General features: G+C 39.0%; 1 protein-coding gene across 5 annotated transcripts in view; it reads left to right on the top strand.

The window, feature by feature from the left end:
* Atp2c1 (ATPase secretory pathway Ca2+ transporting 1) overlaps window positions 1-12,601 on the top strand; it is a 118,172-nt gene extending 105,571 nt beyond the window's left edge. For all 5 annotated transcript variants that reach the window (XM_051140451.1, XM_051140453.1, XM_051140455.1 and 2 more), the window contains 8 exons: window positions 647-697; window positions 1,766-1,932; window positions 3,483-3,551; window positions 4,841-4,957; window positions 6,505-6,652; window positions 7,094-7,189; window positions 9,394-9,535; window positions 11,375-12,601. In XM_051140451.1, the coding sequence (XP_050996408.1) occupies window positions 647-697; window positions 1,766-1,932; window positions 3,483-3,551; window positions 4,841-4,957; window positions 6,505-6,652; window positions 7,094-7,189; window positions 9,394-9,535; window positions 11,375-11,505 (921 nt within the window). In that variant the 3' untranslated portion in view covers window positions 11,506-12,601. The remainder of the gene's footprint in view (window positions 1-646; window positions 698-1,765; window positions 1,933-3,482; window positions 3,552-4,840; window positions 4,958-6,504; window positions 6,653-7,093; window positions 7,190-9,393; window positions 9,536-11,374) is intronic.
* The last annotated feature ends 7,410 nt before the right edge of the window (window positions 12,602-20,011 follow it).

Below are 20,011 nucleotides of genomic sequence, written 5' to 3'. Positions count from 1 at the left end.
CATTTTCCCCTTCCTCCCCTCCCCTATGACTGTGACTGAGAGGGACCTCCTCCCCCTGTATCTGCTCATAGGGTATCAAGTCTCTTCTTGGTAGCCTGCTATCCTTCCTCTGAGTGCCGCCAGGTCTCCCCATCCAAGGGACGTGGTCAAATATGGGGCACCAGAGTTGGTGTGAGAGTCAGTCCCTACTCTCCACTCAGCTGTGGAGAATGTCCTGTCCATTGGCTAGATCTGGGTAGGGGTTCGAAGTTTACTGCCTATATTGTCCTTGGCTGGTACCATAGTTTGAGCAGGACCCCTGGGCCCAGATCCTCCTGTTATAATGACCCTATTGGCACTCTAGGTGAGAGAAACATTGGAGAAGGGAGAAACAGAAGGGTAAGGGAGTTTTAAGGCAAAAACCGTGTCCTGGAATCTTGCTGGGCAGCTGCAGAGGAAGGCTTTATACAAGTAGGCAGTTCCCTTTGATGAATATAATATACCCTTTGCTTTGGTAAAGGTTTCATTCCTGCATGAGGTGGATGTTGGCACATATATGGTATTGATTTCAGTCTTTGTGCCAAATTAAGTTGTTAAAAGTGTTATTATCTAGAAATACTGCTACTTGTTAACATTGGAGATTCTTATTGTAGCTGTGTTTTAACAGGTTGCAGTATTTTACAGAGCAAGCCCGAGACACAAGATGAAAATTATTAAGGTGGGTGCCTGAAAACCAAATTATCTTAAATTCACTATATAAAATATTGCTACTTTGTCTTCATTACAAAGAGTATTGATGGGATATCAAACTTAAAAGTATTTTGAGACAAAACACACAGTTCTTGAAGAGCTTTACAGAGAAACGATAACAGTTTAGTTAGCATAGGAAGTCATAGAAGGAAGCTATTAATCATTTTCCAGTAGAGCCTCTTTAAACAGAGTGTAGATGTGTATTCTGGCAGGGATCCATAGCTGAATCATCCCAGAATGAGAAGTGATAGTTAGACACTGTGTGAATTTAAGAAAGATGTTTTAAGAGGGTGCACAGTATCAAGAAAGGCTTATTATTGCCATGAGTTTGTTAATAAAGCTATGTTTTAGAACTGTATCATTAAATAACTTTTCATTATGTGGCATGTTCCACAAATAAGTGAGCAGTGTGTGACACACCAATGCCATTTGCATATCAACAGGCATTAAGACTATTTCAGCTTCATCTGCTGTCTTAATTTAATGCATCATTGACTAGAGTATTATTATATACCATTTGATTGAAGTACAGGACAACTGAATTTGTATCCAACAGTTGATAAGCAGATTTACTTATATATAGTAGCTAGCCATCATATAATTAAGAGCTTCTGAATTTTCAGGTTGTTGACAGTTTATGGTGGGTTATTTGTAGCTAGGGGAGATAGTGCTGTCTTGGGCATTTTAGAATGTTTAGTGTCATACTTAGCTCCTGCCCAGTAGATGTCAGTGCCATCTTACAACCCAAGGCAGTCAAAATGCCACTAAACATTGTTAGATGTTCTCTGGAAAGCAAAATCCCCTAGTTACAAACCATAATATAGTGCACTGTCATATTTCAGACACGCAGTTCTCTTGGATGAGAGTGCTTGTAACAGCTATTTTGTAAATTTTATTGAAGTTGATTGAAAAATGAAGTTATATTTTTTCTAATCTCAATTTTGTGAAAAGTGGTTGATAATACTTATTTATCCCATTATCTGATTCTTTAAAATCAGAATAATTCTCTCTGCTCTACCTTTCTGGCCCTCTTTAGTCTCTGCAGAAGAATGGGTCAGTTGTAGCCATGACAGGAGATGGAGTAAATGACGCAGTTGCTCTGAAGGCAGCAGACATCGGCGTAGCCATGGGCCAGACTGGCACGGATGTCTGCAGAGAGGCTGCAGACATGATCTTGGTGGATGACGATTTCCAGACCATAATGTAAGACCTTAGGTCTCCTCTGTCTCACGCGCCTCACCTTCAGATAACTCAGCTGGAAAAGAATTGGTAGTATTGGGCAGATTAAACCATGTTTTTTGGATAACTTATTTTATGTAATTCAGGAGAAAAGTAATGGTATAAATGGAACAGACATAATAAATGATGAGTCTGTTCTTTTAAGAAATATTTACTGAGTGCTAGCCATTTTTCACAGTTTTCTGGGCATAGAGTGATATTACAACAGTGACTCTCTTGCTCCAGTCTTCATTATAATTAAAGCTATGAGAGACATGTATGTAGTATTAGTGGTTAAGTTCACATTCATGTGTATTTTCTTATATTATTAAGTGTTGTTGTTGCCCTCAGCTCATGATACTGCTTCTGAGCTCTGAATGCCTTTGCTGCTCATGGTTTCCAGTTGATTGGGACTCGAGGGGAATGCCAGGGCAGAGCTCTGTGACTCCCACTTTGCACAGCCCATGGAATGACCTGAGCTGCACTCTTTGCCGTGAATGGTACATGCTAATCATGAGTCCTGTCATGCTTTGTTACCCACATGTGTCCTAAAGGGATTCACTTTAGAGTGCAGGATTCCACATTTGCCAGCTTTTTGCAAGGAAAGAAGTATTTTTTTTTTCTCCTCCTGGAAGATACAGTTATTTTAAGAATGCACCTTTTTCTAGCCTTGGTCAAGGTGAATGTGAGAATTCTTAAGTAAATTTTTGTAAACCACATCTTTAAATTCTTCATAGCATATTAGTCTAATAGTTATGAAGGAACAATAAGGAAATTCCATAATTCTTTCACGGCTTTGTTGGTATTGTTTTGTTTTTTGAGACAAGGTTTCTTGATGCATCCCTGGCAGTGCTAGACTTGCTCTGTAGACCAGGCTGGCCGCAGATTCACAGAGATCCCCCTGCCTCTGTCTCCCAAGTGCTGGGATTAAAGTCATGTTCCATCACTGCCTGGGGCCATTTAATTTTGGACCTGTTAATTTAACCTACTTTAAAAAATGAGCTGTGAAGGATATAGAATATCATTGTTTTAGTATCAGAAATGTGTAATATTGTCTCAGGTGGAGAGAGAATATGTAGTTTTTATGTTTAGTTTTTAAAAAAAGATTTATTTTAATTACATGTATGTGTGTCCATAGTGGTGCAGATGCCCATGGAGACCAGAGGTGGCGGCCCCTCTCAGGCTAGAGCTGGTTGTGAGCCACTTGACATGGGTGCTAGGAACAGAACTCAGGTCTTCTGCAGGAGCAGAATGCCCTCTCAGTCACTGAGCCATCACTTCAGCCCTATCAGGTTTTTTGTTTGCTTGTTTGTTTTTGTTTTTTGAGGAAAGAAAATTTGAATATTGTATAATGAAAATAGTTTAAATAGAGCTTAGTTCTCTGGTGAATTAAAATATTTTCATGTTTCCTAATCTTACTTAACAATAGATTTTTTTTTTAAAGCACGTATTATTATTTGGTTAGAAACTTAGTTTCAAAACGTATAGGCATACTTTATGTGATATTTTCTTATTTCTCTATTTTTAAATTTCAGGTCTGCAATTGAAGAGGGTAAAGGCATTTATAATAACATTAAAAATTTTGTTAGATTCCAACTGAGCACGTAAGTTTGTAAGAACTTTTACTAATGGGTTTTTAAGAGAAATTATTTGAAAAGTACGAACAGAATGCCTAGAAGTTCTGACCTATATCTTGAAGATTGCTTATAAGTAGCTTTCTAAAAAGAAAAAAGTGTTAACAGCTATTAATATACTGTTTAGGTATATTAGATATCAATTATGTAGGATGATTTAAAGTATGTAATAGGAAATGTATAAATAATAGGTAGTAGCTATTTTGCCATTTTATATAAGTGACTGGGGCCTTGACATTTCAAAGGAGATTCAGTGGCCAATTCCCATGAATACTAAAGGATACCTGGATAATCTTTTGAGATTTATTTAATTGTTCCTGAAATCTAACAGAGGATGTGTCAAATCCCAGTAATGCTTCTTGGTTATCTTTTTCTAAAGACTGAATAGTTTTCTATAGTCAAAAAATGGTTAAATAGTTTTGAAACTATTGTTTCGTAGGTTTAAAAATTCTTCTTCTCATCTGGGCTTGGTGGCACATGTTTGTAATCCTAGCATTCTAGAAGGCTGAGGCAGGAGACTTACAGAGGCCTGGTCTGTATTACTTAAGGGAGAGCCTTTACCAGAATTAGGAGATCTTACTACTTTTGTTGTTGTTGTGTAAGCATTTAAAACAACAACAACAACAACAACACTTTTGTTAAAACACTCTGCTTGCTGGGCAGAGTGGCTCTCCCTTTGGATTCCAGCACCTGGGGGTGGGGAGACTGAGTAGATTGTTGAGCCAGCTCAGCCTACATTAGCACAACTCTGGGCTGCAGAGTCATACTCACTTTCTAAAAATGCCTCTTCACTTCTTAACAAAATATTCCTATGAATGAAGTATAGGTCAGTTGAATTAATAGGAAACTTTAAAATATGTAGAACATGATGATTTGCGTGTGCGTGCGTGTGTGTGTGTGTGTGTGTGTAATGAATGTGTACACATATCTGTATGTGCTTGCATTGGATGTTTTTCTCATTCATCTCTTCCTTTAATCTTTGATAACATGTTTTCACTGAACTTGGAGCTTACTGATTAGCCAGACTGACCACCTGGTAAACTGCAGGGACCCTCCTGTCTATCTTCACATGCTGGGGTTTACAGGCATGCACCACTAACCCTAACTTTTCCCTTGGGTCCTGAGGGTCTAAACTGAGGTCCGCATGCTTTCTCAGCAAGTGTTGCACAACTAAGCTGGCTTCTCAGCTGCAGTGACATGAGACTAGTAAAATGTATAAAATTTACTGTGCTAATTTTTACATGATTCTTTTTCAACAGGAGTATAGCAGCATTAACTTTAATCTCATTGGCTACGTTAATGAACTTTCCTAACCCTCTCAATGCAATGCAGATTTTGTGGATCAATATTATTATGGATGGACCCCCAGCTCAGAGGTAAGTCTTTATTCATGAATGATGGAAAGACAAGGCAGCTGTGAATGAGACATTTCAAACCTTCCTCATGGACTCTTCAGCACCATGCTGCTTATGAATTGTCATATGTGCATATCATTTATTCTTTTTGATTTTGCATTTATTCATTGTAGTGCTGTTCCTTTACACTGTGTGAGGTGCCAGCTTTTAGGTAGGAACAGAACAGGGAACAATCACAGTTCTTGTTCTTAGGACATAAGCTGAGTTCTAAGAACTGGCTGTAGTGAAGACATTTCCTGCAGTCAATTTGAACACAGTAGTAATAAGCTCAGTCACCACTAATGCATTGCTGTTGGCTGAGGGGAAGAAATCAGAAGTGCCACCCCTTTCCCCACCCAGTTATTGTTATTTAACCAAGAGTGAGCCAGCATTTAAACTCTCCTCTTCACACTCCCCATGTCTTCTGTTTTCTGACTGTGACGTGTGAATCTGAGGATTTAGGCCTGCCTGAAGGCTGTCTTGTATGTCTGCGTATCTGTGTCCAATAAAGGGCTCTTTTATTGAACAGCACAGAAAGCATCACATGTGGAAGGAATGAAGGGTACTTTAAAACAGTCTTAATGAGAGTTGTACAAGGAATCAAGTCACTGACTCAACTGACTCCTAATGCTGCTTTTAGCACTTGTAGATATCCATTTTATAAGGCCTCTTTCAGCCTGTTTGCTGTTTCCAGCAAATGATTATGGTGCACATGAAAATACATATGTACTACTCTGGGTCAGGGCATGGACAAGTATGTAACTTAAGATTTCAGCTATGTAATAGCTCACACAGTAAACGTTGATTGCATGGGAAATCAAGGCAAGACTGGTTTTGTTAAACTGTTCTCTCAAAAACAGGTTACACATGCTGAGTGCATAGCAGTTGTTAGTGGCTCTGAGGTCTAGCAACAGTTCAGTCTCTTGTATATAAGAGACGCTTTCATAATACTGAATCAACACTCTCCAAATTTACTTTCATATCTGAATTCTGTTTAAGAGCCTTGGTAAGATATGTGTTTAAAAAGTTCAGTGCCTCATTTTTTAGTAGTGTGGTAGGTGAATGGTGTCTGTCATGGCCATTGCAGTAAATCTGCCTAATCAAAGACGCCCTGTATGAAATACGTTGTTTTCTTGGTAGGTTATGGATTTGAACAATCAATTTATATGTAAATGAAATTAGATGGGTTTTTTTTTTTTGAAAATTGGCTATCAATTGCCTGCTATACTTTGCCAAATGCGTAAGCGTAAGAGTTTAGAAAAATGACAAAACCAATTGTCTCCCTTGCCCTCCCCTCACTTTCTCTTTCCTTCCTTTCCTGTTCTTCCCTTTGTCCCCTGCTTCCTTCTTCCTGCTTGTAGCTATAGACAGCTGCCAGCATGGCCCACAGTGGGGCCAGTGTCTTCTTTATGATTCAACATTTTGTTTTCAAAAGAAAGCATTTAATTTCCTAGGTAATTGAAGCTAATTAGGTTGTAAAAGTAAGTGTAAACAACATTTTAAAGTACTTTGTTCTCTTTGTTTTTAAGCCTTGGAGTAGAGCCAGTGGATAAAGATGTCATTCGGAAACCTCCCCGAAACTGGAAGGACAGCATTTTGACAAAAAATTTGATACTTAAAATACTTGTTTCATCAATAATCATCGTTTGTGGGACTTTGTTTGTCTTCTGGAGAGAGGTATATTCACTGGATAAACTGCAGTGTTACCATGCATCTGTGTACTGGGATTCTTAGTTATTTCAGTGTGTTGTACAGATGATTGGCAAGTGAAGAGCCCTCTGAATGAAAAATATGGATTAAGTGAATATAGCTTAAAGTCATTAAGTATATAGTAAAGTATGTGCATGGAAATTTGGGGAGAATAAGAAAATCTAAGTCCTTGCATAGGTGTGTTAAAATAGTGCCAGTATTTTAATTCCTGAACACAGCTCATGAGCTTTTTTTTTTAAACTTTAATGAAGAGTGTATTTGTTCACTAGGTGGTTTGTAGAAAGTTCAGATAGGTTTCATGTTTAGAATGAAGCTATTTAATTTTAAAAGCATGCAATGTTTGCCCATTTTATTCAGCTATAAACAAACAAACAAAAAAAGAGATCATTTTGTCTTTCTTCTTGGCAGCTTCGTGACAACGTGATAACACCACGAGATACAACAATGACTTTCACTTGCTTTGTGTTTTTTGACATGTTCAATGCACTAAGTTCCAGGTCACAGGTATGCTTAAAATGTCCTACTTAATTCACCCGTTTGAGAAGAACAGCCTTTCATAGGAAATGGACAGAGATTATGGATACTTTAGCTTTTATTTTTGTAGCCACAGATTACAGCATCACACATCTTTGTATAAAGATGTGCCATGGTCAACAATACAGAAGGGGTATTTGAGCTTAGATGGTGTCTGATCTTCAATTATTAGATAAGTATAGAATATATTTAGACTAACATCTGACCATAGGACAAATATCACGATGCTATAAAGCTCTTAGTCCCATTTTAGAAAGGCTTGTTATAAGGATAGTTTGTTCCTCGTCACATCTGTCATTGTGTCAAAGTTTAGAATTCTTATTTTTTTTCTTCCTATGTTGTACATTAATTGATGTTTGCATTTTCTTGATAGAAAATAATGTACTAGCACCAAAACCTGGGGTGCTTTCTGAGAGTGTAGTGTCCTTGAAAAATAATTTACTTTGCGTGGCCATTCACTGCAGTTTCAAAGCACATTATGTACTGTTGTTTCTTTTTGGTTCCAGAAGTCTTTTACCCTTTTGAAACCCTTTGATAGTCCCTAACTCTTTCCTTAAGCATTTATCATACTAGAGTTTTCCAAGTATAGTGATTTATCACTAGTTTAGACTATTAATTTAGAAACTAGTACTTGTGGGGCTGGAGAGATGGCTCAGAGGTTAAGAGCACTGGCTGTTCTTCCAAAGGTCCTAAGTTCAATTCCCACAACAGCCTGGTGGTTTACAACCATCTATAATGAGATCTGGTGCTCTCTTCTGGTATGCAGGCCTACATGTAGGCAGAACATGTATTTTTTTTATGAAAGGTAGTTTTACTTTTTCCATATGTTCATAATTAAGTGTATTTGTTGGGTAAGAGTTTGGGGTTATCTACCTTAGTGAATGGATAAAAAAAATTTCACAAAATATGAAAAAAATTTACTGATATTTTGGAGATACTGTCTTAGTCAGTGTTCTGTGGTTGTGAAGAGACACCATGACCAAGGCAACTCCTAAAAAACATTCAGTTTGGGGCCCACTTACAATTTCAGACTTAGTCCATTATCATTATGACCCAGAATATGGTAGAAGGTGGGCATGGTGCTGGGGAAGGAGCTGAGGCTACATACTATTCCACAGGGTAGGGTTAAGGGTAGGGGTAGGGGTAGGGGTGGGGAGTGGAGCGGGAGGGAGGGAGGGACAGAGAGAGGAGGGCCAGTGAGCCCCTGAGACCTTCTTGTCTGCACCTGCTGGAGCTCGCTGAGATTACAGGCAGCACTGTCACTTCCACTTCTCTCCTTAGTGCTGGGGATTAAGATTCCCAGCCTGCAATTATTTTGAATTTTAGTTAAAGCATAATTACATCATTTCCCCCTTCCTGTTCCTCACTCCAGACTTTCTCATGTCCTCTTCCTCCAGTCCTTCACATTCCTGACTTTCTTTCAACTTGCTGGCTCTTTTTATTAGTTATTCATTGTTATATACACATATATAAACATATACATATATAAATATAACCTGCTAAATTATTTTTATTGTTTGAGAATTTCATATATACATATACATATACATATACATATACATATACATATACATATACATGGGTTTTGGTCACATCCACTCCCCTCCTCTCCTAATCCTCGTTTAGCCTCCTTTCCCACTTCATTTGCTCTCTTTAAAAAAACGAAACAAAACAGTCTGCTTAGTGTTGCCCATATATGCATAGCTGTAGGACCATCTTACTTGAGCAGGGCTGCTTTCCTAGGGGCCATACCTGTTCTTTCCCTCAGCAGCCATCAGTTGCCAGTAGCTTCCCAGTTAGGGTTGGGGTGTCATGACCTCTTCTGTCCAGCTGAGGTTTAGCTGGCTAGATCTTGTACAGGTCTTGTGCCATCTCTGCCTTGTGCAGCAGCAGCCTTGTCACCCCTGCAAATGCTGTGCTGCTATAGACCTCCCCCACTTTTGGCTCCTACAATCTTTGCCCCCACCCCAACCTTTTTCTTGATAAATAAAAAGTTGGATTAGAATTTCTTATTCCATATGGATTTTACAAAAAAATAATAAAGTTAGGGCATTTTGTGGTGTTGGCATGATAGAGTTCAGTGATACTGATTATTCAAAATTGAATAAAGTATAATCATGATGTCACTTCTGTGAGCAGGGCTGAGTAATCGGAACTCTCTGTTTTGCCAACAGACGAAGTCTGTGTTTGAGATTGGACTCTGCAGCAATAAGATGTTTTGCTACGCAGTTCTTGGATCCATCATGGGACAGTTACTTGTTATTTACTTCCCTCCACTTCAGAAGGTTTTTCAGACCGAGAGCCTAAGTATACTGGGTAAAGAAAATGCTGTCTATGTACCATTGATAATTGTTGTATTTTTTAAAATGTGTTTGTTAGAAAGCTATTTTAAAATAGGAAATAAAAACATAACTGACAGGACTTATAACAAAAGGTCTTGTATATTTTCATTTTAGGATATTCAGGGGGAAAACTTGTTTTCATTTATTTGACCCTCTGCACTCTGTATATGTTATTAAATCATGTTTCATGATTTTTAAATATAACAACTTAGAAAACCTATGGTAGATTAATTGTAAAGATTTATTTATTTATTATGTATACAGTGCTCTGCCTGCTTGTACACTTACAGGCCAGAACAGGCATCAGATCACATTATAGATGGTTGTGAGCTACCATGTGGTTGCTGGGAATTGAACTCAAGACCTCTGGAAAAGCAGCCAGTGCTCTTAACCTCTGAGCTATCTCTCCAGCCCCAATTGTAATTTATAATATTTTATTTTAAAATGTGGACATTTCCATTATGAAATGAGAGAACTATATTTAAGCTCATTGAAAATCAAATTGTCCTTAAAACATAATCATTTTAAAATAAACTCAGTATTTCACCATTCTTATTAACACATTCATATTTCATGATATCCCAGTCTGATCCAGGAGATATTAACCTTTATAGTGTTTCTGTGGAAATTATAATTCTTTAATTTGGCTTGCATTAACTATATGCTACAGGGCTAGATGTGGAGCACACTGGTAAAATGTTTAGGTGGTAATCAAGGCCCTTGGTTTGATCCAGCATTACTAACAACCAACAATATAAAATACACTCAAAATTAGAGCTGGGTGTGGTGGTGCACACCTGCAATCCCAGCATTTGGGGAGGCAGAGTCAGAAGCAGATGGATCTCTGTCAGTTTGAGGCCAGCCTGGTCTACAAAGTGAGTCCAGGACAACCAATGCTACACAGAGAAACCCTATCTCCAAAAAAAAAAAAAAAAAAAAAATAAATATATATATATATATATATATATATATATATATATAATTAAGTGTGTAGAAGAGTATATTTGGAAAATGTATCCTTAATTCTTACATATTTTAAAAATTCGTTTCTTTATTTATAAAGTGAGTTTTATAGTCTCCTATATTTTTTTAGTATAAGTTTAGTGGTTTTGATATAAAGTGAAGATTACCTTAAAATGTGAGCTAGCTTAATTTTAATATTTTAATTCTATATTCACATTGCCTCCACTTTTTAAAAATAAAATTTAAAAAGTCAGCTCCAGTTTTCTAAAGCAATAAATAAGACAGAGATAGTATGAATACTATTAAAACAGTCTTCTAGGCTTGGAAATGTAACGTGCAAAACTTGTCAATCACTAGAAAGGCACTTTGAATCAGAGGTCCTGTTAATACTTGAATAGTGCTTTGCAAAAGCCTTGAGATCTGTCAGATAGGAAACCATTGGCATTGCTATTAAAAGTTAGTCACATGATCTTAGGATTCAGAGAAGGTCGTCAGAGAATTTGGGTTCCAGTTCTGACTTCTCTAAGATTTTTCTTTCACACACATGTTTAAAGTTAGTTATTATTAGTGTGTGTTTGTATGTGTGTACAAGCACTTGTGCCACAGCACACATAACAGAGGTCTGGACAACTTCCAGAGTTGCTTTTAACCTTCCAGGGTGGGTTCTGGGGCTGAACTTGGGCAGTCCAGCTTGCCCAGCAAGAATTTATCTTGCTTTTCCTACATTTCTTTTTCAACATTTTAAACTTATACTAATCATCTCTACCTCATGAAATTCTTCTGAAACAGTGCGTTCTAACATGTAATCTGCTTCAAAGAATTGTAAAACTCAGCTTGTTTTCTCTTGCAGATCTGCTGTTTCTTTTGGGCCTTACCTCGTCAGTCTGCATTGTGTCTGAAATTATAAAGAAGGTTGAAAGAAGCAGGGAAAAGATCCAGAAGAATGCTAGCTCGACATCATCGTCTTTTCTTGAAGTATGATGCATATTGCATTTTTTTAATTTGCAAACTAAGAATTGCAGTCTGAGAATCATTTAGAAGGGCAAGTTCAAGAGGATAATGAAGATTTAAGGACTTTTTAACTTTCCATGAACATTAATATAAGAAGACTTGATTTGAACCTTTAACCTGTTGGTAGTCCCAAATGAAATTATGCAACTTTGATGACACGTTTCTTGATTTGAATTGGCTTTTGCAATTGAATGGAACTTTATAAACATATAGGCAATTACTGAATAAAAAGTACAAAAGGCAAAACCTGAACCACCTTCTGCACTTAAAGAGTTCTAATGTACAAATACACTATCTGTCTTAGATGGATATAAATATTTTTTTTATTTTTAAATATTGTACTATTTATGGTGGTGGGGCTTTCTTACTAATAAATAAATTTAATCATTTCAGAGGCATTCTATTTGGTTTAGAAATTGCCAGGAGTGCCATGTTTCAGTTACTGTGTTCCTTTTTCCTGCAATGTAAGCAGACTGATACTTTGTGCTACCATTTTTGTATTTCAAGTTGTTTTTTTGTTTTTGTTTTTTTGTCACAGGATGCAACCACTGTCTAATCACTGTTCTTTTCTTTCTTTTTGTGACTGAAAAGCATATACTATAATTGAAGTAAATGTTTGCTCTTCTTAGTGTAAATGGTTGTTTTGTTTTTCATAGAGGTGTGAGTCTTTGGTCTAGCAGAATTAGTTCATGGCTGTCTTTGGTATTACAGTTTAGAGTAATGTACTTAACGCACAGTTATAGAGTCTAAAACAGTTAAGGCAGGATTGGAATTTATAACAGATTATATTAACGTGTCCTTGTCACCTTTCTAGTTTAATACAGATACACTTTGTATTTGTCAGTATCATCTTGTCATTCCTTGCTTATAAATCAACACATCAGCTGAATAATTGACCTTTATTACTATTTCATATGTGTATTTTTAAGCCTATTTCTTAGAGAATATAGACTATTATACTTAGAAAATAAAACAGTTCTAAACTCAGAGAGATAACATATGAACCAGGGTGTACATCGGAAGATCCTGTGCTGGCCTTGCTCCTCTGAACCTTCTAGGCAGCTGCCATGGCCTAGACTGTAGCACAACCCTGAGTCTGCCCTTTCTACGATTTGTTTGTGCTCTGTCTTCTGTTTCATTGGGTATGCTTGGGAAACTGATGGATTTGCTTTGTGTAATACCATCAGTTTTTATAAAAGTCTGGCAAAGTAAAGGTGAGTGTTAAGTTTTGTATTTCATAAACTGTCAGAAAAAAAATAACTGTTCCTAAGCTTGTTTAACATTAATGGTGACTGTTAACATTGATGTGCTGTTGTTGGTAGGAGAATTCTGTTGGTGAGTCTTTCCTGCTGAAGCATGAGCATAAGGAGCCAGAGTGTCTGCACTTTGTTCTTACTCTTTCGGGCTGAACTGTCACGTGTACGTTGTTCTGTCTGACTGGGGGACATGAAATCATTGTCTAATCAACTCTTAAGAGATCTGACGTCTCATAGCTAAATTTTATAATGGTTTTTACATTCTGTTACAGACTTGAAAATACATATGAAGTGCATATTCAGTCTTACTTGTTTTACATTATAGGTTGAGAATATGATTCATGAAATGAATGTGCCTATCTTTTCACTTGGTTTTTGAACTATAAAAATAAAATGACTTTTTTCATAAGTTCATTAATGACTTCCCAGTTAGTATTGTTAATATTAATATTACATCTGTAGATGCTGAAAGATACAAACAGTTTAGTAGTTTTGAAAAAAAATTTCTAATACAGATCCAGATACATCTATATCACTATACATCTGATACAATGTAATCTTTCTGAAATTGCTTTAATTTGGGATCTCTCTGATGTAATACATAAGTAAATTAACTTTTGTCCACACGTAAGCTATTTTCTCACTGAAGTGAATTGGTAGCAACAATAACTATCCCATGTATGAATTGATTAGCACTATTAACACTGCTTTCTGCCTCTGTTGCCGGCAATTTTCATGCAGTTTGTTTGGCTTGAATGACTCACCCGGAAAGTGAGATGAATTGATTATATTTTCATTTAAATTTTATTTAGTACGTGAGTGTATTAGGAATACAGTGACATTCTTGCCCTTCAGTACTTCTTGGACAGGAAAAGCAGATGCTAAGACTTAAAAGCTATTTTGTCAATGTTAATAGTGATCTTTTTATTTATTTAAAAAGTGCACATACATCAAAATACAATACACAGTTCACTTTGGCATTTGAAAATCTTTGAAGTGGCTTTTCAGACTTAGCTCTGTAATCTAGATAGCAAGTGGTGTATGTACACTAACTAACATATGAGGAGGGTGTAAATATTAATCCCACTTGGTCTGTGGCTGAACAGCAAGTTATCATGATGAGCTCTGCTGGCATTTGATGTGACTGTGGAGTTCAGTTAGACTCTGACTTTGGCTTGTAGTTGTCAGAGTAGTTGCTGTAGTGGATAATGTGCTGATTTAGTAGACATAATTTTCTGCAAACATTGTGGCAGTGTTAGGTTTATAAATAGTATCTTGCTCTAGGAAGTTTTTGGTACTCACTCTGGAGGCCAGTGTGAAATACACTGTCTAAAATATTAAAATGAGTGAAGGAGATGACTCTGTGGCAGACAGTTGCCAAAAAACAAAACAAAACAAAAACCCAAAGCCCTAGGATTAGTGGCATATCACTAAGTCCTTCAATGGGGAAGTTCTAGTCGAAGGGCAGTGGGTCTTTGCAGTTGAACAGTAGATTGTCCACAGAGAGCTTAGTGGGGAATAGAGGAAACGTGGAAACCGACAGAATTCCTGTTACCAAGGTGGCACTTGTGGTGTGAAGGGCTGACTAGTTGGGCCAGAGATGGAACAGTTGAACTGTGGCATGTTGGTAGATAATGCTTTTGACCTGTTGAGACAGTGGCCTAAGCTGAGCAGGCCTCAGTGGGACACAGCTTCATTTGAAATGAGGAGCTCATAGTAACTTTGAGGTTTACAAAACTGATAAAATGAGTGGGCTGGTGAGAAGGCTCAGTGGGTAAAGGAGCTTGCTACTAGCCCTGAAGGGTCTTGCTGCACCCAGATCGATACCCAAAAAAGAACAAGACTGGAAACTACTGTGAACACAAGAGGAGTCTTTAATTCATCCCAGGCTGGCCAGCACCCAACCCTAAACCAAAGGTCTTGGGAAGCGACCCTGGGGGCATTTGTAGGAACCAGGCCCGACTGGGCTGCCTGCCTGTCTTGCTGTTTCATGTCCTGTTCCTAGCAGCTTCCATGTCTGTGTTTATCCTGGTTAGCTAGTCATGTTTACTGCTCTGAGAATGCGCCCCTCCCTTCCTCGAGACCTTTCCTCCTGTGTGCAATCACTTCTTGAGGGATTTCACCTGGGAGGAGGAGTCCTGTTTTGCTGCCTATAAGAAGGCTCTTTGGAACTCTGGGAAGGAGAGGAGAATAATAAACCACTGCCGCGGCTGCTGTTGCAGCTGCTGCTCTCTTAGCACGAATGGCCGGCTGTGTTATTTTGTGTGTGTGTGTGTGTGTGTGTGTGTGCGTGCGTGCGCGCGCGCGCCACAGCATTGACCTGGCCTAGGGGGTTTTTTATAAGTTCTTCCCTCCCAGTGACTCCCTAGCAGGGGGGGAGGTCCTAGTTAACATAAGGGGGGGCCTGATGTCCAAATGGCTTAACTTCCTTTGTTCTTTTTCAGCATTTGCTCAGGGAAGTGTGCTTCTTAGTAATCTCATCTCGGGGTGGGGGGTGGGTGGGGGTGGGAAGGAAGGTGTCAGTTGCTATCAGATAACACTCTGTGGTTGCAGTTGTGAGCTTGAATCTTTTTTTTTTTTTCTCTCTCTCTACCTTTTATGTCTGTTTCTTCAAAGAACTTGGTGACCCTTAGATAGGCCATTTCTGGTGACCAGTTAGGGAACAGTATCTTGGTAGCTCATGCACTCCCCGGTTACTTCCTGGGACCACCGGCTAACTGCCTGTCTCTTATATTGGGTTTAGCCAATTTTAAAAAATCTTTTAGGCTCTCATTCTTTCAGTCTAAGTTCAAGCGCAAGAGCCCACATGTTGGATAGAGAAGACTGACTTCCACAGGATGTTTTCTGTGGAAAACATGCATACCCATGTACAAGTAATAAATGAATGCAATAAAGTTCATCTTGACAGAACATGACCCTTTAAGAAGTTTGACAGTTAACAATCAGCAAACAGATGGATACATTAAAAAGGCAGCAGTAGGAACTGTGTAGTCTCCTTTGATACAGAGCTTTCAAATGGAGTCTTTTATTAAGGCAACCAAGTGGAAACACTGGTCTGAACCACTGGAAGTACCTTTTTTTTAGTTTTGTACTTAGATTCTCTTAGTAGGGGGGAGGAGAGAATGAATGAATGAATGTCTATGGATCAGGGAATACTATAGTTTAGTGTGCCCTGTAATGGACAAATGGGACAAACACTAGAGAACAGCAGCAGCTGCCGCAGTAAACCTGCTCATATCCTGAAACAGTATATTCATTTCTCCATACACTGCTGCCTCCCATACCCAGATTTTTCCATTATTCCAAGCTCTGTGTCTGGGCGCCACTTGTCGTATTTTTAAAAATCTATTTTATTTTGAGTTCCCTCTCCACCCCAATCCCTTCCAACACCAGATAGAGAAAGGTGGTGGTGGTGGTGGTGAGGTTAGTGTTCCTTAGCTACTTCCTGCTGTTTAGGGTCAGTGGGTTCCTTGGGGCAAGTTCTTGAGCCTTGTTTCAGGATATCTCTTTCTGTCACCCAGCGTCAACAGCAGTCAGAAGCAGCAGGGCGAAGTGCCAGGAGCCGCCTTCTTTTTCAGAGCCCCACTGGCTTCTCTCCCCACTGACAAAGACCACGCCCCAGCAGGAAGTAGTTGTCAGCTGACAAAGATCTTGTGCCCTTTTAGGAGGCAATTATCAGCTGTGGACCAACTGAAGCAGCTCCCATATCCCACACCTGGGATTAAAACAAAAACACGCTTACATATAAGCCAAAGCTCTTCTGGCCTCCTCTCACACTGCACAGCATCACTGTTATTTCCATGACAGTATTCATTAACCTTAGTTTTGAGAATTGCAGGTTTCACCTGTATTTAAAGCCTAGCTGAGGCCAGTTTAAGATGGCTCCAGATAGCTTGAAAGGGGAAGAGGTGGCGTGTGATGGGTCAGTTGCACCACCTTACAGGCTGTCCAGGGGAAACTGCTATAAATTTGAGGGGGAAATGCAAGGATTCATTTTAGAAACTGTTAGAAATTCAAGTCCAAGTCATTTCATTGGTAAATATAGGCAGAAGTTAGGCAAGAGAATTTTTAATCAACACTAAGTCGTGTGATGAAGTGTGAGGAGAAAATTGAAAACAACCTGAGTCTTAGTTTTCATTCTTAAGGGTTCCCCCCCCCCCCCCCATGAATCTGAGCCAGTCAGTGTCCCTGTGTACAGTACTTGAGTGCATTCAGGGTGGCAGTAAAAGTCAGTGTCCCTGTGTACAGTACTTGAGTGCATTCAGGGTGGCAGTAAAAGTCCGTGTCCCTGTGTGCAGTACATGAGTGCATTCAGGGTGGCAGTAAAAATCAGTGTCCCTGTGTGCAGTACATGAGTGCATTCAGGGTGGTAGTAAAAGTCAGGTTGAGAAGGACTGTTCCAGGTCATGGTTTTCTTGTTGTTACCCTTTTGCTTAATTCTAGCCCACTGACAAATATCCTTTGTTGCTGTTAGGCTCATCAAAATTAAAATACTATTTTTGGGGGCATAGGGGGCTTTTTGAGACAGGTTTCTCTGTGAAGCCCTGGCTGTCCTGGAACTCACACTGTAGACCAGTCTGGTCTTGAACTCAGATCCACCTGCCTGCCTCTGCCTCCTGAGTGCTGGGATTAAAAGCATGCACCACCATACCCAGTTTATTTTAGAAGTATTAGTTGCATTTCTTCCTCTTGATAATGCTTCCTGTAGTTACCTTATCTCCCAGTATCACTGAGCAGAAACTGGGCAAAACCTCTAGAACAAATGAAAATTGTTCTGGAGGTTTGCTTTGAGGGTTATTTCTGGCATTAGATTTCTGACAAAATGTGATTTTAAAATGCTTTAAAACTACTTCTATATATTAAAAAAACTACTACAAAAATTTCCTGTTGTAAGTATACAGAAGTGCATATTAGTTGAGAAGTGGCATTTTGGTGCCATCTTATGGTCATTAAGAAAAGAAAATGCCTTGACCAGTTAGCTCCTGTTTGTTAAGTCTGCATCTTCCAGCCATAATATGAATGAGGCTGGCGTGCAAGGATTATAAAACATTATCCATGAAGCGGTAAGGAACATGTTACTGTTACATAGCTGATTGTGTACAGAAGTATGCAGGTAAGGGAAGATGTGAGAAACCATCTCACAGATAAACCTTAGGAAGTTATATATTAGTGTGCTTTGCTACATCTCTCCTTGTAGTCACCTGTATAGTTGTGTGGTAGGATTCTATTACATTTCACAATTATCTTTCCATGTGGCATTGGTCTCCCAAATTAGCTGTAGGTGTAATTGTTAAGCGATTTCTTTTAATCTTCTGTATGGCATCACTCACATGGAGCTGTTACTAAGAGGTTGACAAGTGATGCTGTGCAGGCCAAAGCTGCATTCAACATGTTTTCTTTCTTAATTTCTCCCTTCCTTCCTTCCTTAGTTTATTGAAACAGTTATATTCACTTACATATTATTAATTTTCATGCCCAAGTAGCAAGGGTAATTGGAATAGGAATAGAAGGGCTTGCTGAAAATACCTAAAATACTTAACCAGGGCTGGGGAGATGGCTCAGTGATTAAGAGTACTTTGCTCTTCCAGGTTCAATTCCAAGCACTTACCAGACAGTGTACAAACAACCATTTTAAATTCCAGTTCAAGGGGATTTAATGCCTTCTTTTGGGCCACCAAAGACATCAGTCACAGACATCCATGCAGGCATAACACCCATACACATAAAATTAAAAATAATAAAAAATTAAAATAACATTTGGTCTTGTATAGAAAATGTTTGCCTACCAATTTAACTATCGAGAGGAAAAATAAGTGTGTATATTACACTCATTGACAAGGGAGAGGCACCAGCTTTCTCTACTATGCAAGCTCCCATCTCTAAGATGCTATTCTGTAGCGGGTTCACTGTCAAGTCTGCCTGTCAGCTGTTAACTGTCCTTGTTCTTGCAGTGCACGGAGTGTTTTGAATGCTGTACCATTGCATTTGTGTGTGGCTGATGTTAGCAACTTTGTGGGTTCTTTCTTCTAACCCTTCTCCACTCCTTTCCCTCTTCCCGTTCAATCCCTTAACAGTAAATATGAGAGGGAAAAAAAGGAGAGTAAAGTGCCCAATTCCAAACACCACACCATCGTCAAAACTATCTGCAGCTGGCAAAATCAGGACCCCACCAGAGCAGGAGCTAAATCATCGTCAGCTGCTGCAGAGTAGCTCAATATCCCCACACCTGGGATTAAAACAAAAACAGTCTTACATTTTTGTGATTTTTAAAGAGACCAGGATTCTCACTATGCTTGTGCCTCCAGTCTCCCTTCCCTTCTCCTCCCGCTTCCCTTCATCAAAGCCTTCTCTCTCTCTCTCTCTCTCTCTCTCTCTCTCTCTCTCTCTCTCTCTCTCTCTCTCTCTCTCTCTCTCTCTCTCTCTTTTTGGCTTTTCAAGACCAGGTTTCTCCATGTAGCCTTGGTTCTCCTGGAACTCTGCTTTGTAGACCAGGCTGGCTTCGAACTCACAGAGAACCACCTGCCTTTGCCTCCCGAGTGCTGGCATTTATAATTGTGCTCCACCACACCTGGCGTCCATCCAAGCTTTTATCCATCTTATGCTCCTGTCTCATCATCTGCTCTCTCCTACCCTCTTAAGTGCACAAGAGAAATGGCAATTTCCCAGAGAATGAGGCTAAATTTGAGCAAGCTAAAATGTATTATTTTGCTTAGAAAAGACAAACTTCCATAGAAATCAAAACAGTCTGACAGCCCAGTCTTAGGGGAAAAGCATAAGCTTACCTCGTTTCCATTTTTCAGACAACACTCTACACCAAAATGTGTTCAAATAGTTTTTAATCATTTCTGAGGTAAAATTGTTACTCTTACTCCATGCTTGGCTGCTCATTAGTTCTTTACAAAACAGGTTATCTTTATAGTAGAGTCAGCGTTTAATCAGTTTGTCTTCTCTGTGTGAACACACAGGTGTGTGCTCGTGCGGAGGCCAGAGTACATGTTCAGCTGTCATTCCTCACAAGCATCTCACAGGGTCCCTCATCGAATTGGAGCTCACCAAGTAGGCTAGACTGGCCAATTAGTGAACCAGGGGTCTGCTTGTCTGCATCTTCCTATCCCTGAACTTACAAATGCACACCTATGCCTGGCTTTGTATAGTGTATGTGACTGCCATGTGTTTGCGTTGAGGCCAGAGGTTGACACTAGGTGTCTTCCTCTGTCATG

The sequence above is a fragment of the Acomys russatus genome, chromosome 32 (assembly GCF_903995435.1).
Source record: "Acomys russatus chromosome 32, mAcoRus1.1, whole genome shotgun sequence".
Classification (NCBI taxonomy): Eukaryota; Metazoa; Chordata; class Mammalia; order Rodentia; family Muridae; genus Acomys; species Acomys russatus.
This window is presented reverse-complemented; position numbering and strand designations above follow the sequence as displayed.